The sequence below is a fragment of the Talpa occidentalis genome, unplaced genomic scaffold (genome assembly GCF_014898055.3).
Source record: "Talpa occidentalis isolate TD23 unplaced genomic scaffold, MPIMG_talOcc4v2.1 talOcc4.17, whole genome shotgun sequence".
Lineage (NCBI taxonomy): Eukaryota > Metazoa > Chordata > Mammalia > Eulipotyphla > Talpidae > Talpa > Talpa occidentalis.
The window spans coordinates 40,237,204-40,256,461 of NW_023601754.1; the positions used below are offsets into that span (position 1 = coordinate 40,237,204).

General features: G+C 52.4%; 1 protein-coding gene across 1 annotated transcript in view; it reads left to right on the forward strand.

Moving 5' to 3' along the window:
* The window catches only part of RYR1 (ryanodine receptor 1), a 106,432-nt gene that overhangs the window by 61,907 nt on the left and 25,267 nt on the right, over positions 1 to 19,258 (forward strand). Inside the window, exons 70-87 of the mRNA XM_037517859.2 lie at positions 1,210 to 1,380; positions 2,508 to 2,567; positions 2,832 to 2,969; positions 3,521 to 3,633; positions 3,821 to 3,917; positions 4,168 to 4,274; positions 6,006 to 6,057; positions 6,184 to 6,252; positions 7,069 to 7,168; positions 7,462 to 7,541; positions 7,633 to 7,709; positions 8,237 to 8,310; positions 9,997 to 10,077; positions 13,606 to 13,694; positions 13,804 to 13,932; positions 14,046 to 14,150; positions 16,180 to 16,261; positions 18,098 to 18,285. Coding sequence (XP_037373756.1) covers positions 1,210 to 1,380; positions 2,508 to 2,567; positions 2,832 to 2,969; positions 3,521 to 3,633; positions 3,821 to 3,917; positions 4,168 to 4,274; positions 6,006 to 6,057; positions 6,184 to 6,252; positions 7,069 to 7,168; positions 7,462 to 7,541; positions 7,633 to 7,709; positions 8,237 to 8,310; positions 9,997 to 10,077; positions 13,606 to 13,694; positions 13,804 to 13,932; positions 14,046 to 14,150; positions 16,180 to 16,261; positions 18,098 to 18,285 — 1,812 coding nt within the window. The remainder of the gene's footprint in view (positions 1 to 1,209; positions 1,381 to 2,507; positions 2,568 to 2,831; positions 2,970 to 3,520; positions 3,634 to 3,820; positions 3,918 to 4,167; positions 4,275 to 6,005; positions 6,058 to 6,183; positions 6,253 to 7,068; positions 7,169 to 7,461; positions 7,542 to 7,632; positions 7,710 to 8,236; positions 8,311 to 9,996; positions 10,078 to 13,605; positions 13,695 to 13,803; positions 13,933 to 14,045; positions 14,151 to 16,179; positions 16,262 to 18,097; positions 18,286 to 19,258) is intronic.

Below are 19,258 nucleotides of genomic sequence, written 5' to 3' on the forward strand. Positions count from 1 at the left end.
CCAGGGTAACCCTTCTTGTCTCTGTCGCAACCCGGTGAAGCAGGCGGGAGACGTACAGGTCAGCTCATGTCTCCTTCCGCATGGCTCTTGGCTAACACCCTCTTCCCCCCACCTCTGTGGCCCCGCCACACGACCCCTCCGCCTTGGCTCCCAGTCCCCCCTCCCCCCACCCCCCCCCATCCCCGACCTCAACCATCCATTCCCTTCCCAACCCTCTGCTTTTGGCAATTTTAACCTATTTTTTTAACTTTTGTTAAAAAAAAAAAAAGAGAGAGAGAAAACAAAACCTCTCAGCTTTCCCCAAAGCACCGGAGCACCATAGGCTGAGGTCACCAGGAATGGGGGCGAGGGAGAGGCACGTGCATGGTTGGGGTTAAGGCTTGGGCTCTGGAATCACATGGACTTGAGTCCGAATCCTGACTTCGGGCGGTTGGCGCTGTGACCTTGGTCAAGTGTCTTATCCTGCTGAGCCTCAGAGAGCACCAGCCCCTGCCCCCTGGCCCCAGGACTCTGCAGAGCTGGGGGGATGCTGCATGTGTGACCTCAGCGTGCCGACATTGTGGGCCGGCGTGGATGTAACTCTGGCCGAAGCTTGTCACCGGGGCTTCTCAGTGGCATGACTGGGGAGGCCCTGGCCACTGGGCTGTACCCAAGGCTCCAGAACACGGCTGTGGGACTCCGTGCCTCGTGTTTCTGCTTCCAGATCTTTCTGGAACTCTCTTGCATCTTCTGTGTCCCTATCTCCCTGTCCGTCTCAATCTCTTGGCCTCATGTTCTTCCAACCTTTCTTGTCTTTCGGGATTCTTTATGGTTCTGCATCTTTATTTCACTCTTGGGGTCTCAGTCTTGGGATATGAAGTGTGAGGCTGCGCATGTTGTGTGGGGAGTGTGTGGGGGAGTCGTCCTGGGAGTTCTTAGGGGATTCTGGGAGACGATCGCCAGAATTTGAGAAAGGCCTGGAATTTGGGGCCATCTGGAAGAAATTGAATCTGGGATAAAATTTGGGACCTTGGAGTCTGGTTGGGTCTGGGGTCAGGATTGGGGATCTGAAATGAAAGATCTGCAAGGTCTGGGGTGGAAACAGATCGGGGGTGGGGGCTGCCTAGTCTCCAGGCTGGGGCCTGGAGTGTGGATAATGGCTGCAGGTTGAGGCTAGAATCTGGGGCCGGGTTGGGACTCAGGCCAGCGCTGAGCCCTCTGTCCCCACAGTCAGGGGGCTCCGACCAGGAACGCACCAAGAAGAAGCGTCGGGGAGACCGGTACTCTGTGCAGACGTCACTGATTGTGGCCACACTCAAGAAGATGCTGCCCATCGGCCTGAACATGTGTGCCCCCACCGACCAGGACCTCATCATGCTGGCCAAGACCCGCTATGCCCTGGTACCTGCCCAGCCCTGCTTGGGGAACCTGCCAGGATCCCAGTCAGCTCCCCACTGAGCCCTCAGGACCCTCCTGAGAGCCCTTAGGACCCTCCTGGGTTCTTCTTGAAGACTCATGGGACCCCCAAGATGCCCTGAGCCTTCCCCTAGGATGCTGAGGACTCCCCTCTGGATGCTGCCAGGGCTGTGGAATCTAGAAATGCCACTGAGACCACAGGACCCCTCTGAATCTCGGCCCCCAGCAAGCTCTCCAGCTCACCACTATCTCCCTTTGGGGCCTTGCTGACCTCTCCCCCTGGGTTCTGTTGACACCCTGTTGAACCCGCAAAGGTATTCAGAGACCAGTGAGCACACTGTGACCCCAAGTAACCCCCCAAATCCTAATAGTCCCTTCTCCAGGGCCATACTCAAATTTTGGGGTCTCAAATATCCTAAGGATTGATTACTCTTGCCCTGAATTGTCTTCAGCCCATCAGGGCCACAGGAAGGTCTCCCAGAACCCCAATACCCCTTGTATGGGAAAGCAACCCTCTTTGACCCTTTTCAGCTTCGGGGAGCATAAGGAGTCCTCCCAGGATGCTGCCCCGAGGCTCTTAGACCCTCCCTCCCAGGGAGCCTACGTTGAATCCTAGAACTCAAGGTCACCACTGACTCCTGAACTTGGTCTTTGAGGGTCCCCTCTCCTGGGACACTAAAGGAACACCGATCCCGCTGTCCCCTTCCTTGGCCTTTGTGTGAACCCCATCAATGGCTTTGTTGATCTGCCTGATCTTCCAGGACCTCTGCTGACCTTGCCGTCTCTGCTAGTCCCCCTCACCTCCTCTGACCTTCAAACACTACCTGCCCATCTCCCGCTTACTCCCAGCTCTCCTTGACAACCCTATTTCTGACCTTTGGGGATCACCTCTTGTCAGGCCCTCCCTCCTCACACTCCCTTCTAATTCTTACTGTCTCTGGAAGAGTCTCTGCCCTCCAGATGCCCCTCTGACTCTCCCGACCACTGTCTCCCTCAGCTCCTTCCCCCATATGCCTCTCCCCAGCTGTGGGGGGCAGGCCTAGAAGGGAAAGGGCAATGGGTCAAGAAGGACTCTGGGCCCTGAGTGACCCAGCCTTCCCATGTCTCCCCAGAAAGACACAGATGAGGAGGTTCGCGAGTATCTGCAAAACAACCTTCACCTCCAGGGAAAGGTACTTAATCTGCAACCGAAGGGGCGTGTCCCACAATAACAACAGCAATAGCAGCGCTTGAGCACCTGCTGTGACCCGGGCATGGAAGGACCGACCTTCACCTGTATTAGCCCACCCTGAGAATCTTCCGGGTTTGAAAGGGGCGGGGCAGCCGCGGGGTGCTCGGGGTAGCCCAGCTGAGGGAGGGGGTGCGGGCAGGGCAGGTGCCCTCACCCCGCTCAAGCCTTAACCCCAACCTCAAGCCTTAGCCCCTCTTCCCCTCAGGTCGAAGGCTCCCCTTCTCTGCGCTGGCAGATGGCCCTGTACCGGGGCCTCCCGGGCCGCGAGGAGGACGCTGACGACCCCGAGAAGATCGTGCGCAGGGTCCAGGAGGTGTCCGCGGTGCTCTACCATCTGGAGCAGGTGAGGGGCCGCGCCGTCTTACCTTTGAGGGGTGGGCGCTAGGCCTGTGGGCGGGGCAAGGGCGTGTCTAGACGCTATGGGCGGGGCCTAGCGTGATTCTTGGGCTTCTGGGCGGGGATGGGGCGGGCCTTGCAGCCGTGGGCGGGGCCTGGGTGGACCGTGGGGTTTAACTCGAGGCTTAGAAGGTAGACTCGGCTCTGAGGGCCGGACCTACTGCTTAACCTTGGACCCGGCGGTGGGACCAGGGGTGGAACTTTGGGTTTGGGGGTGAGGCCTGGTGGGAAAACCGTGACTCGGTAGACCGGGGTTTGGGACGGGTCTGGGGATTGGGGCGGGGCCTGGGGAGTGGCAATAGGTCGGTGGGCGGGGCCTAGGGGAGAAATTTTGGTCAGGAAACAGCCCAGTTCAGAATCCTTACTGATGGGGGAGACAGGGTGCTTTTCGGCTCTGTGAGTCGGGTCTGACTTTGGACCTGGGCACAGTTTCGGGCTGGGTATGGGATTCCGCCTAAGGGCAGAGTCAGGGGACATGACACATTGTCCCGCCCCCAGACCGAGCACCCTTACAAGTCCAAGAAGGCCGTGTGGCACAAGCTCCTGTCCAAGCAGCGCCGGAGGGCAGTCGTTGCCTGTTTCCGCATGACCCCCCTGTACAACCTGCCCACGTAAGACCCCCACCGAGGAGGGGCGCCTGAGCGGGTTGCCGAAAGGGTGGCTGAGAAGGCGGGAGGATCGAGTGCCAGCACGGTGGGCTCTTGAGGAACGGTTGGGCGGCAAGGATGCGTGGGAAGTCTGAGGGGCGCGCAAGAAGGGGATGACGGCCTCAGTGATGCCTCACACTTTCCTCTGCAGGCACCGGGCCTGTAATATGTTCCTGGAGAGCTACAAGGCCTCCTGGATCCTGACTGAAGACCACAGTTTTGAGGACCGTATGATAGATGACCTTTCAGTGAGCTGGGGTCTGCCTGGGAGTGTGGGGCCAGGGCCGGTTAGGGCTGGGGATAGAGCCACCCAGTGTACTCTGTCAGCGGTGGCCCTTCACACTGATGGGGATGGAAATGGTACCCCTGGCACGGGCAGAAGCGTGGGTGGGTGCAGAATGGGGGGAACAAGAAATAATCCAGTCCAGCAAGGCTATAGGGGAGACAGGCAGAGACTCTAGCAACTCCTCTCCAAAGCGCCACCTCTCCTCCCACCAGAAAGCTGGAGAGCAGGAGGAAGAAGAGGAAGAGGTGGAAGAGAAGAAGCCAGATCCCCTGCACCAACTGGTCCTGCACTTCAGCCGCACAGCCCTGACTGAAAAGAGGTGAGGTCCCTTCCTAGGTTCTGGGAAAGGATCTCCTGACCCCCTCACCCCACCCCAATGACCTCTGGGTCCCACAGGAGAGACATTCTGAGTCCTGGGGGAGCCCCAGGGCTGAACACTTCACAAGGACATCTTTTTGAGGAGTCACATCACACAGGCAATATTAATTAGGCTCTTCTAGAAGACAGTCTCTTGCTCAAACAAAATGAGTGTGTTATGGGGACTCATTAGTGTATGATGACAGATTTCCTACCAGTGAAGTAAGGAAGGGCGTCTTTTTCAAATTCACACAAAGGCTTCATATGGGCTAATGGCAGTCTCAGGATTAAATAACAGTAATAAGGACTCTGCTGCTACTGCTAATAACAGGCCACATTTATCAAGTGCATATTATATGTCAGGCCTGATGCTAACTCTTGACGTACATAGTCTTCCACCAAGTCTCCACTCTGTGAGATGCATATCAGCGTTTTGTGGGTGAGGAATGGAGGCACAGGGATTTATCTTTCTCATATAGCAAGAAGTCAACAGGAAGGAAGTCCTGGATTGACGAATCCCAGTAGCTCTGGGAAGGACCCAGGCTCATCCACATGTTCTGTCCTTCCACTGTTGTGGCCATAAGACAGATGTAGAACTTCTCGACATGACCATATTCCAGGGAGGGAGAAAGGCTTTCTTTTAAGCAAGACCAAGATCATCTTCTTTTTTTAAAATAAAAAGATTGATTGATGCATACAAAAACTGGGGTACAGGCCAGAGGTGGGGGGTTGAGAGGATTCACCAGAGACAGAATGGGGAACAGAACAGGCGGATTGGCTGAAATACACTGCTGAGGGGAGCAGCGGTGAGACAGTAGAGGTCTGCTGCGCCATGTAGGTCAGCTCCCTGGCCAGGGATCAAACTTGTGCTGCAGTGGCTGCCCATAGTTTTATAGTGCTGCTACTTAATCCCTTTCGCAATCAGGGAGGCCCCAAGACCAAGATCTTATCCTAGAAAGAACGCTTTCCCTGGAGGGCTTCTCCACATATGCCATTGGCCAGAAATCTGACTTCAGGCCCCCACTAGCTACAAGGGAGACTGGAAAATTGAGTCCTGTTTTCCTTCCTCTGGGAAAGTAATGTCTCTGGAATTAGACTCTGCAGGTTTGAATCCCAGTGTGTGACCTTGACCAAGTAAGAACTTTGCACCTTGATTTTCTCGTCTGTCAAATGGGCCTGTTTGACAGGCCCATCTAAATCTACCTAATAGGGTTACTGTGAGAAATAATCACTTACTATCTATAAAGCACATAGAGCAGGGACTAGCACGGGGTAAATACCTAGCCAGTGCTGGTATTATTTCTCCTACTGTCATTAGTGTCATTATCGAAGAGAAATGGCTGGTCATGTTGTCAAGTGGGCCAATGGATGGCAAGATGGCCCCAGAAGCCCGAGGCTTCCATGGCACCATCGTAGTAACCCCAGCGGAAAGGCAACACCTTCCAACAAAACGCCCAGAATGAATTCCACTGGGCCAGTATGGATCCTATGGCCCTACTGTGACCAGGCAGATAGAAAATCCTGATTGGCTCAGCATTGGTCACATGTCCACTTGGCACCGGGCAGTCGCCCCTCCCCCCCACCAGCCGCAAGGCCTGGGTGTAGAAGTGACTCTCCCAGGGAACACGGGAAGCTGTTATAGGATGGAGGCCCTCTCTGCCGGGCCCTGATTTCTCCCTGCTTCCTTCTGCAGCAAACTGGAGGAGGATTACCTGTACATGGCCTATGCTGATATCATGGCAAAGGTGAGACCCCGCCCCCATCCTGGCGGCTTCCTACTCCCCAGCGGCAGGGCCTGCCCTCTGGGAGGGCTGGGGCTGGATCCCGGTACCTCCTCTGTTGGTCATCCCCGATTGCTGCCTCATCCTCAGAGCTGCCACCTGGAGGAGGGGGAGGAGAATGCCGAAGGTGAAGATGAGGAGTCTGAGGTTTCCTTTGAGGTAGGTGGGGTCAGCAGGTCTGGGGGAGCCAAGGAAGCTCAGGGGACTGTTGGGGGAAATTCAGGGGATACCGCAGGCTCAGGCAAGGCACCTGACCCAGCCTGGGGGAGGGCTCTGTGGAAAAGGTGATGTCTGAGCAGCAGGATAAAAAGTGTGTCTGCTGAAGAAAAGGGAACAGCATGCAGGCAGAGGGAACAGCATGTGCAAAGTCCAGGCAGTGAGGAAGCAAACATGCAGCTAGCTCAGCCACTCACTCAGTCATGTTTTGAAATGTGTGCAATGAATTCCTAGCACAGGAAGCAAGCATACTGAAAGGGTTGTCAAATATGGCTTTAAAAATTTCCCATATGACAGTATCTGTACTTCTTCACTAATTGGCCAAATGGCAAGCCCTCATGGTGGGCCCAGCAGCTGCTGTCCCTGCTAAGTAGTGATGAACACAGCCACGTTATGAGATGTCTGCCAAAATGTGGCGTGGCAAGATCTGTGCTGCTGACTGGTGGCAGGCCATGGGACAGCCAGGACTGCTGACCTACGGCCTGGCCCATCGTGGAAGGAAGTGACCACAAACACACATTTTGCCCCCTCGTTCACATTCACAGACTTTTGGATTTTATCCATTGACCCCTTGGAGTCTGCTCAGTGCAAGTCACAGGTCCAGGACTTCAGTCCCAGGGGATGGAGGGTGCCCACAGTTGAGGAATGAGCCAGGGGATGTGCCTGGAGCACGGGGGCAGGGGTTCAGGACAAGGCTATGAGCGGGGAAGGCCAGTGCTGGTTAGCCTGGACTCACCCGCGTGCCTGGCCCTGCCCCAGGAGAAAGAGATGGAGAAGCAGAGGCTCCTGTACCAGCAGGCGCGACTGCACAACCGGGGGGCTGCGGAGATGGTGCTCCAGATGATCAGCGCCTGCAAAGGTGCCCCGATCGCGCCTTCTGTTCCTGCAACCTGTCCCCGCTATTCCCGGCCCTGACCACTTGTTCCCTGGGGACCCAGCGGGCCCAGTCTCTCACCCCCGCATGTTGGCACTCAAACCCAGCCCACACCTGCTCCCTTTGCACACTGGCCTTGTACTTTCTCGCTTGGCTTGTGGTCGTCACCACCCCTGCATGCACACCCGTGCATGCTCCCCCACTCCCTTCTCGAGCCTCCTCTGAGATGGTTCGCAAACTAAGTGGACCATCTCTCACCCCCACCCTGCCCCCTCCAGGAGAGACGGGTGCCATGGTGTCCTCCACCCTGAAGCTGGGCATCTCCATCCTAAATGGAGGCAATGCCAATGTGCAGCAGGTAGCGGGTGAAGGGACTTGGGCACAGGGCTCAGAGGGGCGGGAGCTTCCTGGGGGCCTCTTACTTCCCCTTTCCTCCCCATCCCCTGCAGAAAATGCTGGATTATCTGAAGGACAAGAAGGAAGTTGGCTTCTTCCAGAGTATCCAGGCGCTGATGCAAACATGCAGGTAGGCATGAGGGTACACCTTGCCGTAGCTCTTGGGTGTCCTTGTGCCTCCATTCCCAGTAGCCTGCTGGCTTGAGTTCTGCTCTCCCAGTTCCAGGAGCAAAGAGCCAGTGGCACCAGCTCGAAGAACAGGGGGTTTATGGCCGGCCAGGGAGGCAGGTGTCCCCGGCTTTCAGAAGAGCCGTGTAGCTGGACAGGATCCAGACAGCTGGACCCGGGAGGCCCTGGGGACCCCAGGGGCAGCAGGCTCTCTCTGATGACCCTTTGACTGTGGCCTCCCTACTTCTGGCCTTTGCTCTCACTGCCGACTGCTCGCTCTGCCCCCCTGAAGTCTGAGCAAATGGACAGTTAGTTTCTGCCTGGCTCTGTACATATTTCATCCCTTCCTTCGTTGCTCCCTCTTGATGTCAGCTCGTTCGTGGGTGCTCCACCCGCTCCCCAGCCCACCCATCATGGGGGCTGCCAGACTCTAGAAGAGAGGGGGCGCAGGCCTCATTATAGCTCCCCGTCTTTCATTCCTCCCCACAGCGTCCTGGATCTCAATGCCTTCGAGAGACAGAACAAGGCCGAGGGGCTGGGCATGGTGAATGAGGACGGAACTGGTGAGGCCCTCTCCGGGGCTTCCCTCTCCCTGGAGCCTCCAATCCCCTCAGGGCCCCCCCCACCCTCGCCCCAACATTTCCCAGAGCTCCCTTGCTACCAAGACACGTCTTCTCCCCAGGCATATCCCCAGCTTCCTCCCCTGCAGCGGCCCCCATTCCTCCAGCGTCTCCCTCCCTGTGCCCCGCCCTGGGGGTCCCTGTGTCCTGCCTCATCTCTCCCACCACCACGTGCCCCCCCCCCAACGCCCCAAGTCTCCCGCCCTGACTGCTGTTCTCTCATTAATGTGCCTAATCCGGGTTAATCGAGTCTCCTCTTTGCCGTGTTGTGATGTGTCTAACTTTTCTGCTCTGATCCTCGCCTCCTGCCTCTCCACCTCTCTCTGTCTCTCCTCGCTCTCCTCTCCTCTCTCCTCTCACGCCCCCTCTCTTCCTCCTTTCCTTTCGTCTCCTCGTTGCTCTTTCTCTCTGTGGTTGTCTTTCTCTGTCTGAGTCTTCGTCCTCGGCTGTGTCACTGTGTGTTTTCCTGTCTGTCTGTCTGTCTCCTTCTGTCCCTCTTCTTCCCTCTTTTCTCCTGCTTCCTCTTCCCATCCTGTTGGCTGCCCCAGTCATCAACCGCCAGAACGGTAATTTTCCCAGCCACTCCCCTTGCTGTGCTACTGCCACCCCTCCTTCTAACCCCAGGGACCCTCCACCCCCGGGGCTGAGGATCTGGGATCTGCAGGAAGGGAGGACCCCTAGGGTGGGTGCACCGTGCCTGCAGAAAGCCTGGAGACCAGGGGTCCAGAGACCAAGAGTCTGGTCCCAGATTAGCTACTAACAGCACACGAGACTGTGTGCCTCAGTTTCCCTCTGTGTAAAATCGAAGCTGGAGAAGATGGCAGAGACCCCTTTCCAGCGGGATGTGCTCAGACTTCCAGACCCAGATTCCCAGTCTTGGGGTGGGGTGATTCCCGTTCCCACCTACCCTACTCTCTTAGACCTGACCCCAGATTGGTTGGGTCTGAGTTCCCATCCACCAACTGGATTGGTGGCCTCCAGCATCCACTCTGATTAGTGTGCGTGCCTTCTCTGTGCCTGCTCTGGTTGGCCCAGTCACGGGTCTGGTCTCCCTGCCGAGCACATCGTGATTGGCCCCTTCAGATGCCTGTTCTGGTTGGCTCCTGTTTAAAAGCCTCTCTCTGCTTCCTCCAGATTGGCTGCTTTCAAGCCCTTGAACCAATTGCCTGGCTTTCCATCCCCTCCCCAGCCCACTCCCTCCTGCCCTGAGCCTTTGCGTGAAAGTGACTCCACCTCCCATAATCCATTAACCCCCACAGCCCCGGAGGGGGGCCGAGGGAGATACCAGCTGCCTGAGCCTCTGCTGGGTTTGCAGACACTTGTGGACACACATGGTGACATCAGAGGGAAACTGATGTTGTAAAGACACTGGATGCTCCAGGTTCATGACTCTGGTCTCCGTGGACCCCCTGGTGTCATGGATGCCGGTGACTCACAGTGTCTTTGAGGTGGTGGCTGCCCCTCCCGCCTCCCCGTGCCTTTGCGCATGCGGGTGCTGTGCACATGCGGTGCTGTGTGCCTGCGGGTGCTGTGTGCCTGCAGGTGCTGTGTGCATGAGCCCTATGCATGCCCGCGCTGTGTCCCGGCGCATCTGACCCCTTCTGGGCCCTGCCCCTATCTCCTACCCAGGAGAGAAGGTCATGGCGGATGATGAATTCACCCAAGACCTATTCAGATTCCTGCAATTGCTCTGTGAGGGGCACAATAATGGTGAGTAAGAGGGGTGCGCGGGTGGAGAGGAGGCAGAGGACTGGGGTTGATCTGGAAGGGTTTCCTGAGTTCATCTCAGCATCACTTCCTCTTATCAGTGGTGACCTCACCGCCGATCCAGGCCCCATCCTTAACCCCCGGTCCGTCTTTCTTTACTCTCAGCCAATCAAGCTCTGTCCACCCACCTTCCTAAATCTCTCTTGGATTTCTGAAATCTAGTCAGTTTGCTACACTTTCGCCTCTTTTGGCTAGTTCAGTTCTGCAAAAGCAATCTGCCTCAGCCCAGTTTGCTCAAACATCTATTTGCCCAAATGAGCAATTAGCCAAAGGCCGTTTTCCCACAGGCCCTTGCAGTGGCTGCCAAGTGCAATAAATGTAGTGAATTTCTATACTTTGGGTCTAGAGAGGGAAGTGGCATTTTAAAATGAATTCATTGAAGAAGGCTCTATTAGAATCACTCACTAACTTTGCTCAAAGAGGAAGGCCTGCTGATTCCTTCCTAACTTACGCAAGATTCTAGTTCAGGCAATTTAACCCAGATTGAGGGTGACACAATAGATTAAATGCATCATTGATGAGAAAATATAAACTGTAGTACACAGCTTACGACATTAAAGGGGCAGTCACCACTCTGTACCACAAACATTCTCCCCGATGTCATTTCCTATAACAGACACGTACAGTCCCAGGGTTGTGGTTTTAATGCTTAGCAGATGATTATGAAACCACAGACTGCCCAGAAATTAACTTTCATAACAAAAATTGGAGTCATTATAAATATAACTTCCCTAGAACCTGCACCCCACTTAGTGGTTTTTTTTAAATTTGTTTATTCCTGCAAGAACTGGGGTGCAGGCCAGAGATGCGGAGGGTGAGAAGATTCACCAGAGACAGAGTGGAGAACAGAACAGGCAGACTGACTGAAATACACTGCTGAGGGGAGCAGCGGGCAAGGCAGGAGAGGTCTGCTGTGCCATGTGGGTAGCTCCCTGGCAGGATTGAACTCGTGCTGCAGAGTCTGGGGATAGCTTCATAGTGGTATCTTAACCCCTTGTGCCACTAGGGAGGACCCCCTCCCCTTAGTGTTTTTTTTTTTTTTAAGATTTATTTATATAAGCACTGGGTACAGTCAGAAGCGTGGGTGGGTGAGAGTACTCACCAGAGCCAGAGCAGGGAGTAGACCAGGCAGACAGATGGAAACACTGCTGAGGGGAGCAGCAGGCATGGCAGGAGAGGTCTGCACGCCATGTGGGACCCTCGCTGGTTGCCAGGGATCGAACCGGTGCTGCAGAGGCTGTGGGCAGCTTTGCAGCCCAGTGCTCAACCGCTGCGCCACCGGGGAGGCCCCCCCCCTTAGTGTTTTTTAAGGTAACTGCTTGGTATAGATCTTTTATCCTCACTCTTCAACAAAAGATAAAGCATGATCCATTGCTTTGCATTATCAAAAGTTATTGTGTCTGCAGCCAGTTTTTCTTGGAGGTATATTTAATGGCTTGGTGCTCTGTGAGTAGAGTTCTCATTCGTTTTATTTATTTATTTTTAAAGATTTATTTATGCATACAATAGCTGGGGTACAGGCCAGAGGTGCAGAGAGTGAGAGGATTCACCGGAGACAGAGTGGGGAGCAGAACAGGCAGAATGACTGAAGTACACTGCTAATGGGAGCAGCGAGCAAGTCAGGAGAGGTCTGCCATGCCATGTGGGTAGCCGGGGATTAAACTTGTGCTGCAGAGGCTGCGGACAGCATCATAGGTTGCGTCTTAACCCCTTGCGCCACCAGGGAGACCCCTCTTGTTCATTTTAATTAAGGTGGCATCCGTCTTTGGGATTTAAGGTAAATTTTACATCCTGGGCCTATGAATTTTTGGAAGAGAATGTTCTTGGGGGTAAAAATTTTCTCCCCCCACCAAATTTACCATCACATCTTCTGCCTAAATTCGTGGATTCATTAACTGGTCTAGTCAGATATTTAAAATACCTTTCAAATCTTACATGCCTTGCATGTCTTGCGTACTCAGTGCTAGTCAAAGCAGGTATAGGATTGTATCTTATTTCTTTGCACTGTGTCCTCAGTTGAGCGTTCTTTATAGGAAGGGCTGTTTCATCATTTAAACATCTAGTCTAAATGTTGTATGGTTTTTGTTTTTTTTTTAAGATTTATTATGCATACAAGAACTCGGGTAAAGGCCAGAGGTGTGGGAGATGAGAGGATTCACCAGAGACAGAGTGGGGAGCAGAACAGGAAGATTGACTGAAATACACTGCTGAGGGGAGCAGTGGACGAGACAGGAGAGGTCTGCTGTGCCATGTGGGTCACCTCCCTGGCCAGGGATCCAACCCAGGCCATTGAGGTGGGCCTTTGCCGCATTAGGGCCAAGACTTAACCCCCAAGCCACCAGGGAGCCCCTGGCAGGGGTTCTTACTGTAAATGCACATTGGTATGATAAAGCCCAGGTTTCACCCCCCCCATTCTAATTTAATTGATCTGAGATGGGGCCCAAGCAGCGGAATTTTTATTTTTCACTCTTGATTTTTATCTCCCAGAACTAAGATTTTTATTTTATTTTAGTTTCCTCTCCCTCCCCTTGACCCAGCACTGGGATAAGCGTCCAGGTGATTCTAATATGCAGCCAAGATGAGAGGTTGACAACAATCAATACCTCAGATTTAGTGGGTTGAGATCACAATTTTTTGTAGTCGATTAGACTAGTAAGGGCAAAAATTCTAGCATGCATGGCATATGGTAGGGGCACATACACCTGTTTCAGGTATATGTGGCTATAACTTCAGATTAAACTCATTAAACTCTGGGTCTCAATGTAAAATGGATTTTCCTACCATAAGTTGCAGTCAGGAAAGATAGAAAAATGACTGCATCATAATAGAAATTTCTCAAAGGAAGGGATTTTGTTTTATTATTTTAAATTTTCTTTACTGCTGTATCTCTAGTGCCTTAGATCAGTGCCTGGCACATAGTAAATGCTCAACCAATTTACTGTACCAAAAAATAAGTACTCAATCTTCATCTCCCATCCACATATAGTATATGCTCAATATATTTTGAATAAATAAACAGAAAAAGATAACCCTTGGTTATCTCTGGCTTTTGGTGGTGCTCAATAAATATTTGTTGGGTAAATGAAAGAACAGAAAACAATCTTCCATCTCAAGGACATAGTAGGCATTCAGTACATTTTTGGAAACAAAAGGGGGGCTGACTCTCCTGTTTCCCCTGCTGTATTGTAGTTGTTCAATAAATATTTTTTGAAAGATATGAATGAATAAATAACCCTCTGCCACATCTGGCTCATAATAGGCATGCTATAGACATTTATTACCTAAATAAATGATCCTCCATCTTCCTCTGACATACAGTAGGTACTTGATACTTATTAAATAATTGAATGATTATATCCCTTCTGGCATACAATAGGCACTCGTGAATAAATGACATGAATAAATGACCCACTCTCTGCCTCCCTTAGCACAGGGTAGATGCTCAGCGAATGACTTGTCATCTCTTGCCAGATTTCCAAAATTACCTACGGACACAGACAGGGAACACGACGACTATTAACATCATCATCTGCACAGTGGACTACCTCCTGCGGCTGCAGGCAAGGATTGGGAGAGGGGCCAGAGAGGGGGGCGTCAGGTACAACCTGAGTCAGGGCCTGTAGGGCCACGGTTGGCCCCAGCACCTCCTCAACCTGGTCGGTCCCCTAGGAGTCCATCAGCGACTTCTACTGGTACTACTCCGGCAAGGATGTCATTGAGGAGCAGGGCAAGAGGAACTTCTCCAAGGCCATGTCCGTGGCCAAACAGGTGTTCAACAGCCTCACCGAGTACATCCAGGTAGGGCCGGCCACTGGGGCGGCTGGGGTGGGGGGATAGGGGGCTGGGGGCGGGGTGCTGGCCCACACCTGCGCCCTGCCAGGTGGGCGCTCAAGCCGCTCCCTGCCCCGCAGGGCCCCTGCACCGGGAACCAGCAGAGCCTGGCGCACAGCCGCCTCTGGGACGCCGTGGTGGGATTCCTGCACGTGTTCGCCCACATGATGATGAAGCTCGCTCAGGTCTGGACCCCTCTGCGCCGCGCCCCACCTGCCCCGGGCATCCCCGGCTGCCCTGGCCCCAGTCTAGCTCCGCGGGTCAGTTCCGCAGACTGGTCCCTGGGCGCGGCCCAACCCTCCTTCCTCCGGATTGGCTCTCTGCCTGCCCCGCCTCCTCTGCGGCCACCAATCGGCTGGTGTCCAGTCCGAACGCGCGCCCGGTCTGCCTTGGGCCCCGCCCCCACGGCCGGAGCTGCTCTGTGATTGGCTGTTCTTGCTGACTTGGGGGCTGGCTGCTAGAGCGGGGCCTGGGCTCCAGGAGTGTTTTCTTTATTCTGCCTGCGGCAGATGAGGCCCGTCCCGGGCACCCATGACGTAAGGTCCCCGTCGACCCTACCCCCCACTTCTAGAATGCTTGCGCTCCCTTGCCCCACCACCCTCGTCCCTGCAGCCTTTTCAGTGTCTCCCGAACGCCTTTCTCCGTCTGCTCTGCTTCTGTCTGGTAAACATTCAACTGGACCGTGTCCACTGCTCCAGGCTCAACTTCTGAGGGGCCACCAGCCCCATCCTGGACATCATAAGTGTATTGTATTTATTACGATGGTTTTCCAGCAGATGGCAGTAAATTATTCTGCGTCTCATAATTTCCCAGGAGGAAGTCTTGAGGAAGAAGAGAGCCTTTTTCTAATTTACTCAAAGGTGCCCTCGGGGCTAGCTGCAGCCCTGTCTGCTGCTATGTGACTTTTGAATTTAGAACACACTTCCGTGTCCTCTTAAAACTTTAGAGAACGAAGCTTAGTTTAGAGTTCCAAATTCTGTTCATTTGTCAGCTGTGGTCTAGGGCTAGAAACAATGCTCAGTGGTAGCCTAAGGGGGCAAATAGGACTTATCACTTCAGGGGGTGATGTCAGCAGAAATGCCTTATCTCTGACTTCCTTCTCAAGTGGGCTGTCCTCATGGGCTGGGAAAATAGTACCCCAGTCCTTGGTCCACCCCTAATAGCTCCAGGGAAGAAAACCCCTCTTTTATCAGAGCTTCAGGAAAAGACCTGTGATGGCCTCCTATTGGACGGCTGAGTCACATGCTCATCCCTGAACCAGTCACCGTGGCCAGGGCAAAGAAAACTCTGATTGGACAGTTCTACTCATAAAGCAGCCCCTTGAACCAGGCCTTAGCACCATCTGCTCTGAAAGTGGATCTTTTAAGCAAAGCAAAGACCTGGGTCATGGGTGTTGAGATCCAAGCAGGCTGAGCTTTGGGACTTTGGACATGTGCTAGGAGCTCCAGAACACCACACCCTACAACCAGCACTAGGATAGAGAAGCCTTGCAGCCCATCTCCTTCCCCTGCCTTCATTTTATTAGGTAGAACCATATGAAAATATCACTTTCTGGGTCAGATGATCACATATTGGCAATTTGATATAGCTCAGCATGATATAAATAAAGAGTGACCACATACAGAAGTTTGATTGGGGAGCTCCTGTGGACTCTACCTGAGACACTGTGACACAGGAGGATATGTCCCCCCACAGTCTCCCGAACACCTTACCAGAAAGCATGTGGCTATCTCCTCCAGCCTTCTTCCTGAAGCCTGTGTCCCACTTTTTTCCATCACACATTCATTCAGCAAACATGTCAGACACCCATCAGAGGCCAGGCACAGTGCTGAAAGTCATCCCTTCCCAGATCTGTGTCTCTACCCTTAATATTTGCCTCTGTCTCTCTCTCTCTCCCTGCTCCAAATGGGGCTTTGGGGCTCTCTAAGCCCCAGACTCCTCCCATTCAGCCTTGTCTGCAGCCCTTGCCCCCACACATCACCTGCTGGCTCTGCTCCCCCTCAAACATCAACCCCACCCCCACAATCTTGTTTCTCTGCCCCTTCCCCTGCTTCCGAGGAACATGTCTGGACTCGGGTCCCCTCGGAGGTAAGAGGGGAGAAAAGAAGGAGCCGTAGGTTCTGTCAGGTGGGTGAGGAAGGGCTGAAGCAGCCAGAGGTGAGGGAGGCGTCTCTGCAGACCAGTCCTCACATGCCTGGGATTTGGAATTTCTAGGACTCAAGCCAGATCGAGCTATTGAAGGAGCTGCTGGATCTACAGAAGGACATGGTGGTGATGCTGCTGTCACTGCTGGAAGGTGAGAAACAAGCAGGTGGGGGTTAAGGGAAGAGCACAAAGGTGTAGACAAGTCTGAGAATGACCTTTTGAGCCCCAGGAGATCCTAACCTTCAACATCATGTGGGGATCAGTGGGTTGATGAAGAAGTTTCAATAACAAATTCAGCAAACACTTACTGCACACTTAATGTGTGCCAGGCTCTGATTGTACATAATTTACTGACTCCCCAGAGATATCTTAATAAGGTGGGTGATTTGGACACTTTTATTTATGTATTCAGTAGTTATTTATTTTGCTACCTACCAGATAACTCCCAAACTTAGAGATTTAAAATAAGCTTAAATCAAAATTAACTACTAATTAATAAAACAATTTAACTAATAGACAAGGAATCTTTTCTACAGAGGTTCGTAAAGATGTCATTCTTTTATATGGCTGCGTAGTACTCCATTATGTAGGTGTGCAGTGATGCCTTTAACCATACTTCTATCAATATTTAAAGTTTACAAAAATTGCTATTTTTTTAAAAGATTTATTTATTTATACATAGAAGAACTGGTGCGTAGGCCAGAGGTGCAGGGATGGGGAAGGTGGTGGTGGGAGGATTCACCAGAGACAGAGTGGGAGCCGAATAGGCAGATCTACTGAAAATCACTGCTAAGGGGAGCAGCGGGCGAGACAGGAGAGGTCTGCTGTGCCATATGTAGTTTAGCTCCCTGGCTGGGAACCAAATTCAGGCCACTGTGGCAATAGCATGGTAGTGCTGAGACTTAACCCCTAAGCCACCAGGGAAGCCCACAAATATTTTGCTATTATGAACAATATTGCAATGAATGAACCTCTTAGAGCATTGGGTGTTGTGTTTGGTTGGTTTTTTTTTTTGGGTGGGGGGCAACTAGTCATTTGCTTTTAAAAATCAGAAGGCTTTTTAAACATCAGATTTCCAGCTATCCTTGATAATTGAAATATTTGGTGACACTAGGTCCACATTCTCACAGAGCAAAAATCAGATGGACTGGATGAAATAATTGGATTATATCCCTGTTAAATCTCCTCACTTTGATGAGTGCACTGAGTATATAAGAGAATGTTTTTGTCTTATAAGACATAAACACAAAAATGTTTAGGGGTAAAAAGGCCTCCTTTCTGCAACTTATTCTCAAATGGCTCATCGAAAATACAAAGGGCGGGGAATGATTATAAAGCAAATGTGGCAAAATTTAAGCAATTGTTGAATCTATATTATATGAGGGTTCTTTGTACTGCTCTTGTACTTTTATGTAAATTTCAAATTATATTAAAATTGAAAGATGCAAAAAGAAGCTGGGGACAAGATTCAACTGCCTCCTTTAGAGGGGGGTGTGGAATCCTAGTTTTTCCACAGTCTCCACCTCTCCTTAATGTATTTATTCCCTCTGGCCTACCTCACTTATCTATGGACCTGCCTGACCTCTGTGGGCTAATGGAAGGCTTGGGTGTTTGAGTACTAAGGTCATGTAGCCCTGGGTTCAAATCCTCCCCACCTTCTTACCACCTGACTTTGTAACCCTGAATGTGACTTTTTCTGAATTTCAGTTTTCTCATCTGTAAAAATGGGTATTATACACCTCCCTTACGAGAATGAGATCATGCCAGTGTGGCTCTTGGCATGGCATCTGGCATCTTCCTTTTATTGATGACTCCCCCACTATGGGGGGATGTATACAGAGAGGATCAGCCAGGTTCACACATGATGCCAGCGAAGCATCCACCACCACAGCGGGTCCTGGGGAGCCAGGGGTGGCCCCCAGGCTGGAGAGGGAGGTGAGCCTGATCAGGCTCCACAAAAGAGACACTGCCTTGGGGCTGCCCGCAGGGAACGTGGTGAATGGCATGATCGCCCGGCAGATGGTGGACATGCTTGTGGAATCCTCGTCCAATGTGGAGATGATTCTCAAGTTCTTCGACATGTTCCTGAAACTCAAGGACATCGTGGGTTCTGAGGCTTTCCAGGACTATGTCACCGATCCCCGTGGCCTCATCTCCAAGAAGGATTTCCAGAAGGTGGGTGCTGCAAGGCAGATGGATGAGGGTGCCAAGTGCTAATCACGCCCTTCCTGGCTGCCTACCTTAGGCAAGAGATTTCTCTGTGGGCCTTAGTTTCCTTATCTGTAAAATGGGAATCAAAAAGTCCTTGGGTTTGTTTTTTTTGAGGTAGCATTGGTGTATAATACTGAGAATGATTCAGAGGTATAGGAGCACACCTCTTCACATATATGTCATCACCCCACACCCACCACCAAGGCACTCATAGGCTGTTCTGAAGTGAAATGCATTTACATAGATGAGAGCTGTTATTGTTATTGCTAGTCAATTGATAAGCACCTACTAGATTTCTCCTCTGTGCTGGTAGCATGGACACAGCAATGACCCAGACAGATACAGCTCTATCCTCATGGGGCTTATGGTCTGGTGAGGGAGACATTCACTAACAACACCACAGGTTTAAATAATGAGAAGGGAGGTGTAGGAACAGCTGTATCCAGGAGCCTGCTCATCTGTTCCTGTCAACCCTTGCACCCCAGCTCGCACATCTCCCCTCGGGTAAGCTATTCATCTACTGTGAGCCTCAGCTTCCCCCTTTGTGAAATGGGACTGGGATGATAACATTAATTGCCCACAGGACTGCCATGAAGGTGGACAATGTGTGGACAGTGTCAGGGACACAGAGGCACTCAGGATGTTAGCTACTATTATTTCTGTTATCACTGCCAGGTCTTTTCCACCACCACATTGTTGTTGGGTTTTTTTAAGATTTATTTATTTGTGCATACAAGAACTGGGGTACAGGCCAGAGGTGCGGGGGTGAGAGGATTCATCAGAGACAGAGTGGGGAACAGAAGAGAAAGACTGACTGAAAAACACTGCAGAGGGGAGCAGTGGGCGAGTCAGAGCACAGAGGTCTGCTGTGCTATGTGGGTAGCTCCCTGGCCAGCTGGGGATGGAACTCGAGCTGCAGAGTCTTCGGATAGCTTCA